We start from the raw sequence: 13,281 nt of genomic DNA, 5'->3' as shown, positions 1-13,281 counted from the left end.
GGGACTGGTACGAAAGGTTACGTCCTTAGATAGTTGTTTGTACTTGTGGACACTTTTATGGTTTGTTTGGACTTGTTGACGTTTTTATGATCAAAGTTGTTCTTGTTTACTTTCTTCTTACTCCACTCTTCTTTTCTCATGTCAAATGTATAATTAGTTTATTTTCACATACGTTGCTTCTTTTCTCGTGTCAATATATAAATAGTTACCTAGGGTAGTTGGTCTGTGCGCCATAGTCTAGGTATATAAAGTAGGTAGAAACTTGTAGAAGACTCCGTCGAGTTCTCTTAGGTTCACGCCTAATATAACTTTTGTCACTTTCCTCTATAGTTCTTAAGTTCAGGTGTGACCTGTGACATCACAGTCACAGTCGCCCTAACATAGTTGATGACGGTGCATCCGAAAAGTCCAGTATGAGCACGCACGGCCCATGCGTGGCTCGCAGTACATACTCCTTGGTGTACTTGCCCCCTCACAGCGAACAACGCCCTGACCTCGCAGCGTGGCTTGGGGACTCTATAGCTGCCAATTATCATGTATTACATACAGGCAAAATAAATTTATGTCGCTTATAATATCTGTAGATTACTAAAGATCTTTGTACTGCGCAAGCTGGGCAGCTTAGTGCTCAAGTAGAGCCTTCTGGCGAACCAGTTGCTTTTTTTGCTGGAGTGCCCGCCTCTCTGCTTCAGCTAGCTTTGCCTTGGCATCGTCTAGTTCCATTGCCACGTCAGCAATAGCGCGCCGGCGGAAACTAATCAGGGCCGATATTGTGCGAGAAAAATTGTTATGAATTATGTTCACCTCTTTTGTGGCATCAGCTCGAAAACGTGGCGAAACATAGTGAATGAACGGCGTGGTAGCTGTGGTGTGCTGCCCTACCACATAGAGCCAGCACCCCGTCTCAACTGAGAGATTCTCAGCCTTAAAAGCACGTTGGCACTTTGGACCAAAATCGAGGAATGATATTACGCACCCGGACTACGATTGTTATGAATTTACCAACCTATAGGAGGGACGTCATCATGCTTACTCATTTCCATATCCCTGGATATACTCTTCTCCAACTACGCTTCTCCCATCATTCATTCCCATGTCACTTTCTCTTTGATGTTACCTTGTTTGTCTTTCCCTTCTTAGACTTCAGCTCGTTTAGTGGTTGCGCGATGGTGCTGAAATTTTTGATAAATCGTCGATAGAAGTTGGCAAAACCTAAAAAGCTTTCGACTTGTTTGACCGTGGTAGGGACCGCCCAATCTCGTATTGCCTTGACCTTTTCTTCTTCCATTGTTGCCTTTCCATTCCCAATAACCGTTCCTAATACCGTTGTTGATGAGACATTGAACTCGCATTTCGTCCGTTTGAATGATAAATTGTGTTTCTCCGCGATTTTGAGAAAACGTAAAGTCCGTGCTTCCAATTCTTCATCGTCCTTTGCTGGAATGATGAAGTCGTCCATGTAGTTGGCTAAAGATCCGTCCTGTATCATTTCTCGAAAGATTGTCGCCATCATACGTGAGAAGGTGGCGGGGGAATTACTCATTCCAAAGAACATGACCGTTGGTTCAAATAATCCGCGATTCGTCAAGAATGCTGCTTTCCATTCATCTCCTTCTCGTATCCAAACGTTGTTATACCCCCAGATAATGTCCAATTTGTTGAAAACCTTGGCGTCTTTGAGTTGATCTAATACTTCACTAATGAGGGGTAGTGGTGTCTTGTCCTTGATCGTGATTTCGTTCAGTTTCCTATAATCCTGACATAACCGTAGTGAACTGTCTTTCTTGGGAACGAAAAAACATGGTGCTGCATAGGGTGATTTCGATGGTCGGATTCGATTGGTAGCCAGGTTTTCGTCCAAGAATTTGTCCAGTTCTTCTCTCTCCAGTGGTGTCATGCTATAAACCTTTGATGATATCTCCGTTGGTGCGTTTTCTGTGAAGTTAACTTTGTGATCCCATTCCGTCCGTTCAGGTAGTTTGTCGAAGTTCTTTTTGTTGAAAAGATGGGCGAAGGGTTTCATGTATGCTGGTAAGTCTTCAGGGTTCGTTGGATCCGGTTCTTTTTCCTCAGTGTCTTCGTTCAATTGTAATCGTCGTATACATGGTTCAAAAGAGATGTCGGTATGGGGAAAAGAACATGATGTGGGGCACCGGTTGAATTTGATAATTCCTTGTTTCCAATTGATCTCGGGGTTGTGGTTTGTTAACCAATCGTGACCTAGAAAGAGGTCGGATGACTGTAATGGAGTGACGACCGCGTCCAGTTGTTCGTTATGACCGTTGATGTTTAGATCTATCTTCGCGAATTTGGTGATATCCTTCTTTCCTGCTATCGTTCCGTCTGAGTTCCTGCATGTAATCGGTCGTTCCAATTTCTTCGTTGGGATCTTCTTCTTCTTTACTAATCCTTCGTCGATACATGTGTGTGTGCATCCCGAGTCGACCATGGCTGAGACTTTGAGTTTCTTTCCGTTTGTTGTAGTGAGGAGGGGTTTTACTTCCAGTTCTTGCACTCCTAGACGTTTTTGAGGGGCAACGTATCGATTGTTCATTTGTCTAGGTACATTGGTTCGCGAGGTCGTGCCTACTCGAAACCATCGGAAAAACCCTGCTCCTTCTTGGAGTCGTCTTCATCGTCAGAATCCTCGTTCATCGCTCTAATCCTTCCACTCCTGTTGCTTCGGCAATTCTTCGCAATGTGTCCAAATTTCCCACAACTGAAACACTTGAAGCTCTTCTTCTCTCCAAAATTCTTCTTCTTCTCTTCGCAGTTCTTCCCGATGTGTCCGAACTTTCCGCATTTGTGACATTTGGGTTTCCCATCTTTGTCCCATTCGAATTTCTTCCATCCTATCTCCATCGGTTGTCCACTTCCTCCGTAAGTGATTCCAGTTTTGGTCCTCTGATCAATCCTTTTCATCGTCTCTAGTCCTGACCCAACTTGTAGAATTGCGTTATTCCAGTCTTCTCTCGTCTCCGGAATGTCTTTCCTTGGGTATCCCAAAATCGTCTTGATAATATCGTGACGGGTGTGACGTCTAAGGAGGAATATGGCGTGTTGGTCGTCGATTTTGGATTTGTACATGAGAGCTGTAAATTCGACTAGGAAGTCCATGGTGTTCCTGTTTCCTTGTTTGAGGGATTCGATCCTTTCCTCTGCTAAATCCTTCTCGTTTCCTTTTCCGAATGAAGTCTTGATTTCTTCTTCAAAACTATCCCATGTGTATGTGATGCTGCTGGCGAGTTTCTCCGTCCATACTTCGGCAAAATAGCTGGGGATAGGTCCTTTCAATCGTACGATGGTGGCGATGATTTTCTGGTCGGTGTCCGTGACCTTGTTGTATTTGAGGAAAAGTGTCATGTTCATCCACCATTCTGCAAACTGCTCTCTATTCCCCCCAAAATCCTTCGGGCTCGGGATAAGCGACTTGAGTGCATCTGTCGGTGCACTAACGGTTACGGCGGTGTCGTTGCTCATGTTGTCGTTGTCTCGGGTGTTCTGATCGTCTGTGTCGATGGTGTTCTCGTTCTCTGACTCTGTGTCAATGGGGTTCCTAGTGTCTCTGTAACTCCTAAAGTCAACTGGTTGTCGTTTCTTCTGGTTCTTCCTGTTCTGGTTTCTCCTAGTGGATCTGGCTACTCGTTCGTAGTGTTCTTCGTCTAGACTGTCGTAGTCGTTTCTCTCTGTGCTCATACACTACTTCTCTGGTGCCCGTGTGGCTAAAATCTGTCTGATGCCCGTATGGCTAAAAAATTTCGGTTCTACAGCAAGCGTAAGCTGCACAGTACCCTTCCAAGGTACTTACTAGTTGCAAGGTGAGCTAGGGACACTTTACCAAATGTTACGACCTTAAAGCGAATGCTCAGGTTGCAACGAAGGCAAAGACTTGAGGGCGAGTAAGGGGAAAAGCAAGTTGGTAAAGCGTAGGGAAATACAGAGAGTATCTACGCTTACTTATACTAAGACTATCTACCCGAGGTAACTAACAATAGAACGGGCTGAGTAACCATGACCGAGGTAGATGAGTAATACTGAGAAAGAAAGTACAAACTAGGAAGGAGGATGATCAATCATGAGAATGGAAGATTGATCATGAGAATGAAAAGATATAACAGGTAACATGAAGGATCATTCAAGGGAACAATAAGAATGATCATGAGAAGGGAAAGACAAACAAGGTAACGTCAAAGAGAAAGTGACATGGGAATGAATGATGGGAGAAGCGTAGTTGGAGAAGAGTATATCCAGGGATATGGAAATGAGTAAGCATGATGACGTCCCTCCTATAGGTTGGTAAATTCATAACAACGATCTCCTTCATAACACGCCGGAATCGCTTTGAACTATCCTTAGAATTGCCCGATGGCTCTCTTAGGGGCCTGCTCCTCTTGATAACTGTCAAAAAAAGAGCAAGAGGTGTAAGTCGTTTCTTGCTTTAGCTTCAACTGCATACTGGAGCACCTACAATAGGGATAATTCCCTTTCATAGCTCCTTCAACAAAACTGTAGTCGGCAGCAAAATTCGGCTCAATAGAGCCTCGACTCTCTGCACCAGTGTCACCATCGTCAGAATCATCAAAGTCCTTGCCAGTGCTGGTCCCATCTGCAGCGTCAATATCGCCTTCATCATCCTCGTCATGGAAAAACAGTCGCTGATAGCCAGTGAGACCAGGTGCTGGTTGCTGAGCCTCTCGTGGAGGTTCTGCTTCGGAGAGCTGGTCGGAGAGCTGAGGTATCTAGATTTTGTGTCAGAGAGCGTAGTATGGCTTGGCTGGCGTTAGAATACTTGTTGAAAAAAATTTTGATTCTCTTCAGCTCCAGGTGCTTGCTCCGTGCAAGGAGGAAAGGAAAAGCCATCCTCTACTGGATCTGGAGCGCACTCTACTGCGAAGTCTGGAGTAAGCAGGCTGGTGGAAGGGAAGCGAACTGGGAGTCCAGGGGACGAAAATGGATTTTGAGAACCAGTGGGCGTCCCAGGCGAACTGTTCAGCTGGGATGAACTTGGTTCTCCCAAAAACCGCGCGTGCTCGGGCGTGCTAAAAGCTAGCCCAGGCACCTCATAGTGCTGAACGCCCATCCTTTGGTCAGTACCAATCAAATTACTAGGGAGATGAACGCACCAGAACATTTCTAGGCAGCTGTTGAGGAGTCAGCTGCGTATTTGAGACTAATTGCGGCAGTTCCAAAACTGGTATTGGTGCTTGGGAAGCAGTAACCTCGCTGCTAGTCTGAATAAACCGGTGAGGTTCAGAGTAGATGGCACTGAAATGGCCTTACCTCGTGCATAATGCCAGTATTTATCAGCTTGTCTGCAAGGCGGGCCTTCTACTGCAATAGTTAGTCATTGAAAAGAGTAGCTGCGATTGCATTGAGTCTGACCCTAGAGTGGTGGCATTCTCTGAGCAATGGTGAGCCAGGACATCGGCGGCAATGGCAAAATTTGGGATCCTTGATGCTCGGCATGCAGAAACAAGTTCAAAAGGTGGCCTGAACGCTTTATATAAGAGAAATAAGAACCCCCATGAAACCGGTCGCCAGAAACCACCAGAACCTGGCTTTGTATCGCAGTTACGGTTTTGAGGAACCGGATCTGAGTTGAAAGACTTGTTCGTAGGGCAACTTTTTGTGCTCCAACTTCGAGCGATGGATTCAAAATCATATCTCCAATGTATTGGGCCCAGCAACGATGGTCTAGACGCTGTTTTGGCACCTCCAGCAAGCGAGGTTCTCCTCACTGCTCCCATTTTCAAAGCTCCTGCAAATACTCCCTTGATTCCCAGTCCAACAAAGCGCGGCCGGGCCACCGATAAGTCAAAGCGCTCAAAGAGATTGCGATCTTCTCAGCTTCCCATCCCGCCGAAAAACTCAGCGTAAGATACCAGGCCCAATGAAATTACTCTTTTGCTTACTTAGTTTGTTGCAGCCATGAAGACATATGCGAGAACTTCGAGGCTCTGAGCTCTATTGCAACCAGCAGCCCAGTCGAGCTAAACGCAATCGGATTTGATGAGTATGTTGATGCTGTCATCTTCGAAAGTGCAGGCTTCATGCAGATTTCGTGCGACGTATGCGTTGTTCAAGGGTGGCATGCCAGGCTTCTAGAGGCAACTGTGAGTCGAAACACAGATATTTACTCACCGAAAGCCACAAAATAACCCTCTTGGTGCCGAGTACAGGATTCATGGTACCATGCACAATTCGCTATCGCCGGCACAAAGGTCAATGTAGCTTGCCAATGTCCGACAAGAAGCTGCTTCCACGGCCGCTTTCTTCAAGAATTCTATGGCACAGAGTTTGTGCCAAATCTTTCTTTACCGTCAGCGCTAGGTATGCACCAGAACCATTCATAGCGTACCTTATCGCTGATCAATGCCCAAGATACTCCTGTGTGTTTTTTCTATCGCCAAGGTTTAGGTAATGGCTGCTTCAAAAACATTTTCTCAGTATTGGCAGCATCTGGATCGCCACTCAACCGGGCGATTGTGATGTACGAAGGCCTAGATACAGGCGTAGGCTCCTGGACTTGTTCCAAAGATTCCAGAGACGCCGCGAAGCACGGGACAGCATGCTTACATATGAAATTAGCTGCTGATGAACTCGGCCTCATTGCCAGTCTACCTGGGAATGCCGACGCAGATTCACCGCTAATCAGTGGGTTTAGTTTTCCTTCATGTGAAAAGCGAGGGTTATTTACTTGCCCGATTTTAGCCTCCCCGATCTGCAGAGTTAATGAAGAAATTGCTGTTTCCTATCTCCCAATCTTACCTCCCATCTGGGCTATCATTCCGTCTGATGAATTCCTATATACTCGACCTCCTCCTGTGGTATTTAATCCACCCCTTCCCCCGTTTCGGCTAGACGCCAATTCAAGCTGCCCTTGCATTGGTTCTCAGCGATCATTCTACGCTCCAGCAAGGCCAGCCATCATCCGAGACAGTACTTTATACACTTCTTATGGGTCATTTACCTGTAGCGTTGAATTGCAGGCATGCTCTGAGTGCCCCCCACCGCGGAAGCAGTTTATTGGGCCAGACCTCCGAGACAAGGGGATCTTTAATTTCAACAACAGCACTCTGGTTTCCCATGAACTGCTTGATGACTATACAAGCTCATTCACGCTTTCGGAGACATCTTTTGATGCTTGGGTGGAATTCATGCGGCGGCGATATCTAGTGCACGGGAGTAGGCAGTTTATGGGGAAGGATCTTTTCTGATCTTGCTGGTTTGCCTACGCTCGCCTCCAAAAATTCGGCAATGATTTTGAATGCCCTGCATGTGGAAAGTTTCCCGATAATGTTATTTGGGACGGTGTCACTCTGGCATTCCATAAGCGCCAGCTGCTCTCATCTATCCACCCTCCAACGTCTACGTCAGATGCGTCTGAAGTGCGGCCAACAAAGTATTTACTTGGTCAGCAACTCCTTCCTTTCCCCCAACTTCGGAAATCACTTCGGGCTATATCTGGTGGTGATGAATCTCGAAGCCAGCGGTCTCATTCTGATCAGTCCTCTACATGCTCTGCACCTTCTTTTATCGATATCGGCGGGCAGCTCCAAGCGATCAGTCCTCCATTGGCCAACCTATTCAAGCAGCATTTTGATCCCAATCAGAATAGTCGGAGTGGTCGTGAGATTCCTCGGCCTATCCGAAGGTTTTTCTTTCAGGTAGCTGCTGAAGAATCGGCAGTCCAATTGTTAAATCAGCAAGCCCAGGAAGCCCTCAAGGAATTTATAGCAAACCCTTGCATTGGTACGGAGCAGTACCTGCGCGGGAGCCCTCACATATACGACCTCGCCCACTTTGATCGCAAAGCGTGCAGTGGACTGAAGTATTCTACCACTCTCCTAGCTGCTCTGAATTGGATATTTTGCCGATCAGCAACAGTTCTTCTTCAGCTGTTTCAGAACTCCCCTCCACCAGAAAACTGGGCTGTCGAAGCGACTGGTGATGGTCCTGACTCTGACTGGGAAAGCGTAAGCTGCCGAAAATTTCAAGTATATTTTCTACCCTAATTCACCCTAGTCAGGATGTTTTTACAACATGCCCAAAATCCGAACAAGGCCAGTATATCCACTTTTAGCTGGCGACGCTTCAAAGGACTCAGATGGGAAACGAGGGGGTAAGTGCTCAAAGAACCCTCAGGCACCGGGCACCGAATGTGGCAAATATTTTGCCACATATGGCCAAATGTTAGGGCGACTGTGACTGAGATGTCACAGGTCACACCTGAACTTAAGAACTATAGAGGAAAGTGACAAAAGTTATATTAGGCGTGAACCTAAGAGAACTCGACGGAGTCTTCTACAAGTTTCTACCTACTTTATATACCTAGACCACGGCGCACAGACCAACTACCCTAGGTAACTATTGATATACTGACATGAGAAAAGAAGCACGTATGAGAAAGTAAACTAATTATACATTTGACATGCGAAGAGAAGAGTGGAGTAAGAAGCAAGTAAACGAAAATAGTTTGATCATAAAAACGTCAACAACACCAAACAAACCATAAAAGTGTCCACAAGTACAAACAACTCCTAAACCGGTAATCTACTCACACAAACCAATACGTCCCGAAGTAGTTACCTAACATCGCATCACATGGACATAGCACAAAGAATCCGGCTATTGCCCATTGTCGCAGCCCCCAGTATCCCCATCTCTGTATCACCCACGCCTTCTGCTCCTCATAGTCCCACATTGCTAAGCATACCCTCCCACACCGTCTGCACCGATGATCCGATAGGTTCCAACCTACCGGTCTTGCCTCTCTTCCTATAGCCGCCGCCGCCCTTCTCCATTGTACTTGCTCCGCATGGTTCGGAGGCAAGAAAGATAAGATTAAATCGATAAGTTCAATTGGTAAGTCTGTAGCTTGCGCCATTTTAGCAGTATGCCGATAGTTTAGCCTCCGTCGAACTGTAGCAGCAGAGGGAAATTATTATGTAATAAAATATGTGACAGATGTGACAGCGTGACGCCGTGACATTCTGGCAAGGTTCTAACAGTACCCCCTCCTTAAAGTCGGCTCCTCCGGAGACGACCCTTCAAGACCTCCACGTTCGCCAATTTCGTTCCAACTTCTTAAGATATTCGGCATCAAACTGTTTGTCATCCCATCCGAATAAAGTCTTGGCTGTAAATCGATTAGGTAGTTCCCTTTCTTGGAACCCGGTGTCACGTAGAACGTGCTGTATCCTATTGAGTTCCCCATAGAGTTGGTGGAATTCAGTAATCAATTCTTTGGCGTTAGCCAAGTTTTCCTCGGGTTCCCACGAGTCTGCTTCTGCCGTATACCCTTTCCATCGTACTAAGTACCGCTTCTTTCCGCGGAGCCATTTGGCGTTAAGGATTTTCTCCACTTCCCACTCCTGTTCTCCTTCTATTTCTACGGCCGGTGCCGGTCTACTCCCTTGTCCATCCACTTGTTCTCGATATAGTACTATTCGGCTGACGTTAACCACCGGATGAATCCGAATAGATCGGGGAAGATCTATTTCCACTGCGTTGGGGGAAATGATCTTCTTGATGGTGTATGGTCCGATGAACTTCTCCGTAAGTTTCCGGGTAGGTCGTCCCTGGATTTGAAGGTCCCGGGTAGCCAATAGAACTTTATCTCCTACGCTGGATGGTTGCCTTGTCGTCGGAGATCGAAACCAGTTCTTGGGTGTCTTCCCACGTTGACCATAAATGGAGTTTCTTTTGTTGACGATTGTTCTTTATTGTTATAGGAAAACTCCGCTGTTGCTAACCAATCGGGCCAATCAGTTTGTCTATGATCGACAAATGATCGGAGATATTGTTCTAGTTCTTGATTGGTTCGCTTGGTTTGGCCATCCGTTTGTGGGTGAAACGCCGTAGATAACCTAGTATCAATCCCCGCTGTTGCTAACCAATCGGGCCAATCAGTTTGTCTATGATCGACAAATGATCGGAGATATTGTTCTAGTTCTTGATTGGTTCGCTTGGTTTGGCCATCCGTTTGTGGGTGAAACGCCGTAGATAACCTAGTATCAATTCCCAACATTTTATTCAACTCTTTTGTAAAGTCTGCAGCAAATTGCGGTCCCCTGTCTGAGATCACCGTTTCTGGTAACCCGTGCAACTTCCATACATGATCCCTGAACAGTTTGGCTAGTCCTAGCACTGATGTCGTTTCCGTAGTTGGGATAAAGTGAGCCATTTTACTGAATCGATCACAAACCACCAAAATTGAGTCCATTCCCTGTGATTCTGGTAATTTTACTATGAAGTCGACGGATACGTCGGCCCATGGTTTGGTGGGAATAGGGTTCGGCATTAATTTTCCTGCCGGCGGTGTTGGTCGATTCTTGTTTCGTTGGCATTGATCGCATCCTTCTACGTACTTCTGGACTTGTTTAGTGACGCCTGGCCACCAGTAATTGCGCGTCACCATTTCTACTGTCTTCCATTGTCCTCCGTGTCCAGCAATGGGGGTATCGTGATGTAGTCGAATGATTTTAGTCCTCAACGTTTCGTCTTTCGGCACATAGACTTTTCCTTCTTTCAGCACCAATCCCTCTTCCAGCTTCCACTCGTCTCCCCTTAGCGACTTTACTTTTGCTCGCTTCATCTCTTCCACCGCTTTCACTACGTCGTCTTCTTTTGCTTCTGATTTTCTGATTTCCTCTAATATTTCCTCTTCCTCCGCATTGATTAACATATGACCCTCTTCCATTGCTCGGATTGCGAAATACTCTGGTTTCAACAGGGTTTGATCCTTGTTATCGTCCTTTGTTCCTTGTTCAAAGTCAGGTCTTCTGCTCAATGCGTCTGCCTTCCCCATTGTCTTTCCTGGGCGGAATTTTAATTCGAAATTAAATCTAGATAGATACAAGGCCCATCTGGCTTGTCGTCGATTTAGTTGTTGAGCTTTCGCGAAGTACTCTAGATTGCGATGATCTGTCCAAATTTCGAACTTATGTTTCGCCCCTTCCAGGAAGTGTCTCCATTCTTCTAAACACCGCATAATCCCCAGCATCTCCCTGTCGTGAATGTCGTAGTTTCGTTCCGTCTCTGTCATTGATTTGGAGATGTATGCTACTGGCCTCCACTTTCCGTCTTCACATTTCATTGCCAACTCTCCACCCGTGGCGTAAGCCGATGCATCAGATTCCACTTTTAACTCTTTATCCAATTCTGGGGCTACTAGGATCGGGTGTGATGTGAATCATGCTTTTAGCGTACCAAAGGCCTCCTCTTCTTCATCTCCCCAACTCCATTTCTTGTCCTTTTTAGTTAATGCGTGTAATGGTTTTGCAATACTGGCGAATTTTTCAATGAACCGTCGATAGTAATTTGCCAGTCCCAAGAATTTTTGCACATCTTTAACGCATTTTGGAGTCGGCCACTCTACTACGTCTTTCACTTTCCTTTCCTCCATCTTGATTCCGTTTCTCCCTATTATACATCCCAAAAACCCCATTTCACTTCGTTTCCATTCACATTTTTCTGGTTTTGCGAATAGATCATTGTCCATCAATCTTTGCAACACTTCTTCCACCACCTTATCGTGCTCTTCTTCATTGTCTGTTCCTATCAAGATATCGTCAATAAATACAGCTACTTTTCCAGTATTTACTAAGTCCCTAAAAAGTTCGTTCATCATAGTTTGAAAAGTAGCAGGCAAATTTGTAAGTCCAAAAAACATAACAGTGGGTTCAAAGGCACCCATGAAAGTAGTAAAGGCTGCCTTCCACTCGTCTCCTTCTTTTATCCTAATGTTATTATAACCCCAACGTAGATCTATCTTAGAGAATAATCGTTTACTACCCATAGTGTCTATAAGTTCAGAAATTAAAGGTAAAGGATAATTGTTCTTAATTGTCCAATCGTTCAAAAATCGATAGTCCTGTACCATCCGCTTCTTTCCATCCTTCTTTGGCACAAAAAATACCGGTGAGGTTTGGGGAGATTTCGAAGGCCTAATATATCCCTTTCGAAGTTGGTCCTTGATGAATGCTTGGACTTCTTCTCTTTCGTTTGGCGATAAGGGGTATATTTTCCCTTTCTTGGGTTTGAAATCTTCCTTTAATCCGATAGCATGTTCCCAGGGTTTCCTAGTAGGCATTCTCTCTGATTCCTTTTGTTTGAATACTTTAAGGAACTTGTGGAACCGTCTCGGTACCACTTGCTCTACCGAGTCTATGCTTCGAATTTCTTCTTCTTCCGGCATCTCTTCTGTCATTCCCCTCACCCACGTTTCTAGTTGTTCTCCTTCTTCTCTACTCCTATTTTTCTTTTGGGCGCTTATTCGTTTAGGACGTACCTGTCCAGCCTCCGCTTGTCCCGCGGTGGCTGTCTTGCTGTTACCTTCTTCTAGACGTTCCGCCTTATCCCCATTTAATCGGTCAGCCACGTCACCGGGTGATTGCGCCCACCCCTCAGCTTTCTCTTTGGGTTGTTGTGCCAACCCCTCAGCTCTACCATTAACACGCCTGTTACGTGCCAATTCCCTAGCGAATGCTGCCTCAACTCCTAATGCAATTCCTTCGATGATGTTTTTGGGAGTGGTGAATCTCCCTACTGCTTTGTTCACCCGTTCGTATCTCTCTTCCTCATCTCTGATTTCTTCCTGCTCCTTTTCATATGCTTCTATCTTGGCCATGGTTGGCCCTTCCTCTTCGTCGTCACTTCCTTCGTATGGCATACCAAACTCGTCCAAGGCCATTTCCTCCATTGCTGGGCATTTGTGTTTGCTCAGCAAGTGTTCCGACGTTTGGGTTCCACACTCCTCGCATCTATATTGCAACACCGTTCCCCAATTTGATTTCTTTGGGAAGGAAACTAATTTCCAACCTGCATATTGCTTGTGTGACATGTCAGGCTTTTCCCTCTTTTCTTCCTCTCGTGCTTCCTTCATCAACTGCCGTGTTGATTTCCTTGGTTCCTCTATCCTTCGTATTTCTTCTTGCTTTTCTTTTGTTTTTCCTTTGTCTTTGTACCCACACCCGTCTGGGCACCTGGTCATCTTTACCTCTCCTTTCTCCCAATCGATTTCAGGGTTATGCATCTGTAGCCACGGCATTCCCAATATGACTTTGTTCTTTCCTAGGCCACATATCTCGAAGTGTACTCTTTCCTTGTGTCCTTTGTAGTATACGTTGGCAGCCACTCGATGTGTTACTGCTCCAGATGCATTGATCGTTCCATCAACGTTTTTGACCGGGATTGGTCTTTCTAAAGGTTCCAACTTGAATCCTTCTTCGTCCGTGAACGTCTTATCCATGCCAATACGGGAAGAACGGGGCCTGGGAT

General features: G+C 45.8%; 5 protein-coding genes across 5 annotated transcripts; 1 reads left to right on the top strand and 4 right to left on the bottom strand.

The window, feature by feature from the left end:
- Nucleotides 1–2,586: 2,586 nt before the first annotated feature.
- AGABI2DRAFT_120132 (hypothetical protein) lies at nt 2,587–3,696 on the bottom strand (the record flags this gene model as incomplete). The annotated part of the gene is made up of 1 exon (XM_006463248.1): nt 2,587–3,696. The coding sequence occupies one exon, from the start codon at nt 3,694–3,696 to the stop codon at nt 2,587–2,589; it is 1,110 nt and encodes a 369-aa protein (XP_006463311.1).
- Nucleotides 3,697–4,352: 656 nt separating this feature from the next.
- Nucleotides 4,353–5,466, bottom strand: AGABI2DRAFT_120131 (hypothetical protein; the record flags this gene model as incomplete). The annotated part of the gene is made up of 6 exons (XM_006463247.1): nt 4,353–4,398; nt 4,465–4,739; nt 4,790–5,068; nt 5,124–5,231; nt 5,281–5,328; nt 5,383–5,466. 6 exons carry the CDS (start codon nt 5,464–5,466, stop codon nt 4,353–4,355), a joined length of 840 nt encoding a protein of 279 aa, XP_006463310.1.
- Nucleotides 5,467–5,646: 180 nt separating this feature from the next.
- AGABI2DRAFT_120130 (hypothetical protein) lies at nt 5,647–8,083 on the top strand (the record flags this gene model as incomplete). Its single annotated transcript, XM_006463246.1, has 7 exons — nt 5,647–5,873; nt 5,927–6,113; nt 6,180–6,330; nt 6,382–6,654; nt 6,712–6,827; nt 7,287–7,976; nt 8,030–8,083. The coding sequence occupies 7 exons, from the start codon at nt 5,647–5,649 to the stop codon at nt 8,081–8,083; spliced, it is 1,698 nt and encodes a 565-aa protein (XP_006463309.1).
- Nucleotides 8,084–12,054: 3,971 nt separating this feature from the next.
- Nucleotides 12,055–12,844, bottom strand: AGABI2DRAFT_144645 (hypothetical protein; the record flags this gene model as incomplete). The annotated part of the gene is made up of 2 exons (XM_006463245.1): nt 12,055–12,099; nt 12,293–12,844. The coding sequence occupies 2 exons, from the start codon at nt 12,842–12,844 to the stop codon at nt 12,055–12,057; spliced, it is 597 nt and encodes a 198-aa protein (XP_006463308.1).
- Nucleotides 12,845–12,997: 153 nt separating this feature from the next.
- On the bottom strand, nt 12,998–13,210 carry AGABI2DRAFT_46177 (hypothetical protein; the record flags this gene model as incomplete). The annotated part of the gene is made up of 1 exon (XM_006463244.1): nt 12,998–13,210. A coding segment is annotated over one exon (213 nt), but the record flags the coding sequence as incomplete, so codon positions are not given.
- Between the last annotated feature and the right edge of the window lie 71 nt (nt 13,211–13,281).

This window comes from Agaricus bisporus (assembly GCF_000300575.1).
Source record: "Agaricus bisporus var. bisporus H97 unplaced genomic scaffold AGABI2scaffold_8, whole genome shotgun sequence".
NCBI lineage: Eukaryota > Fungi > Basidiomycota > Agaricomycetes > Agaricales > Agaricaceae > Agaricus > Agaricus bisporus.
Note: the sequence above shows the minus strand (reverse complement) of the source record. Positions and strands in the feature narration are given on the sequence as shown.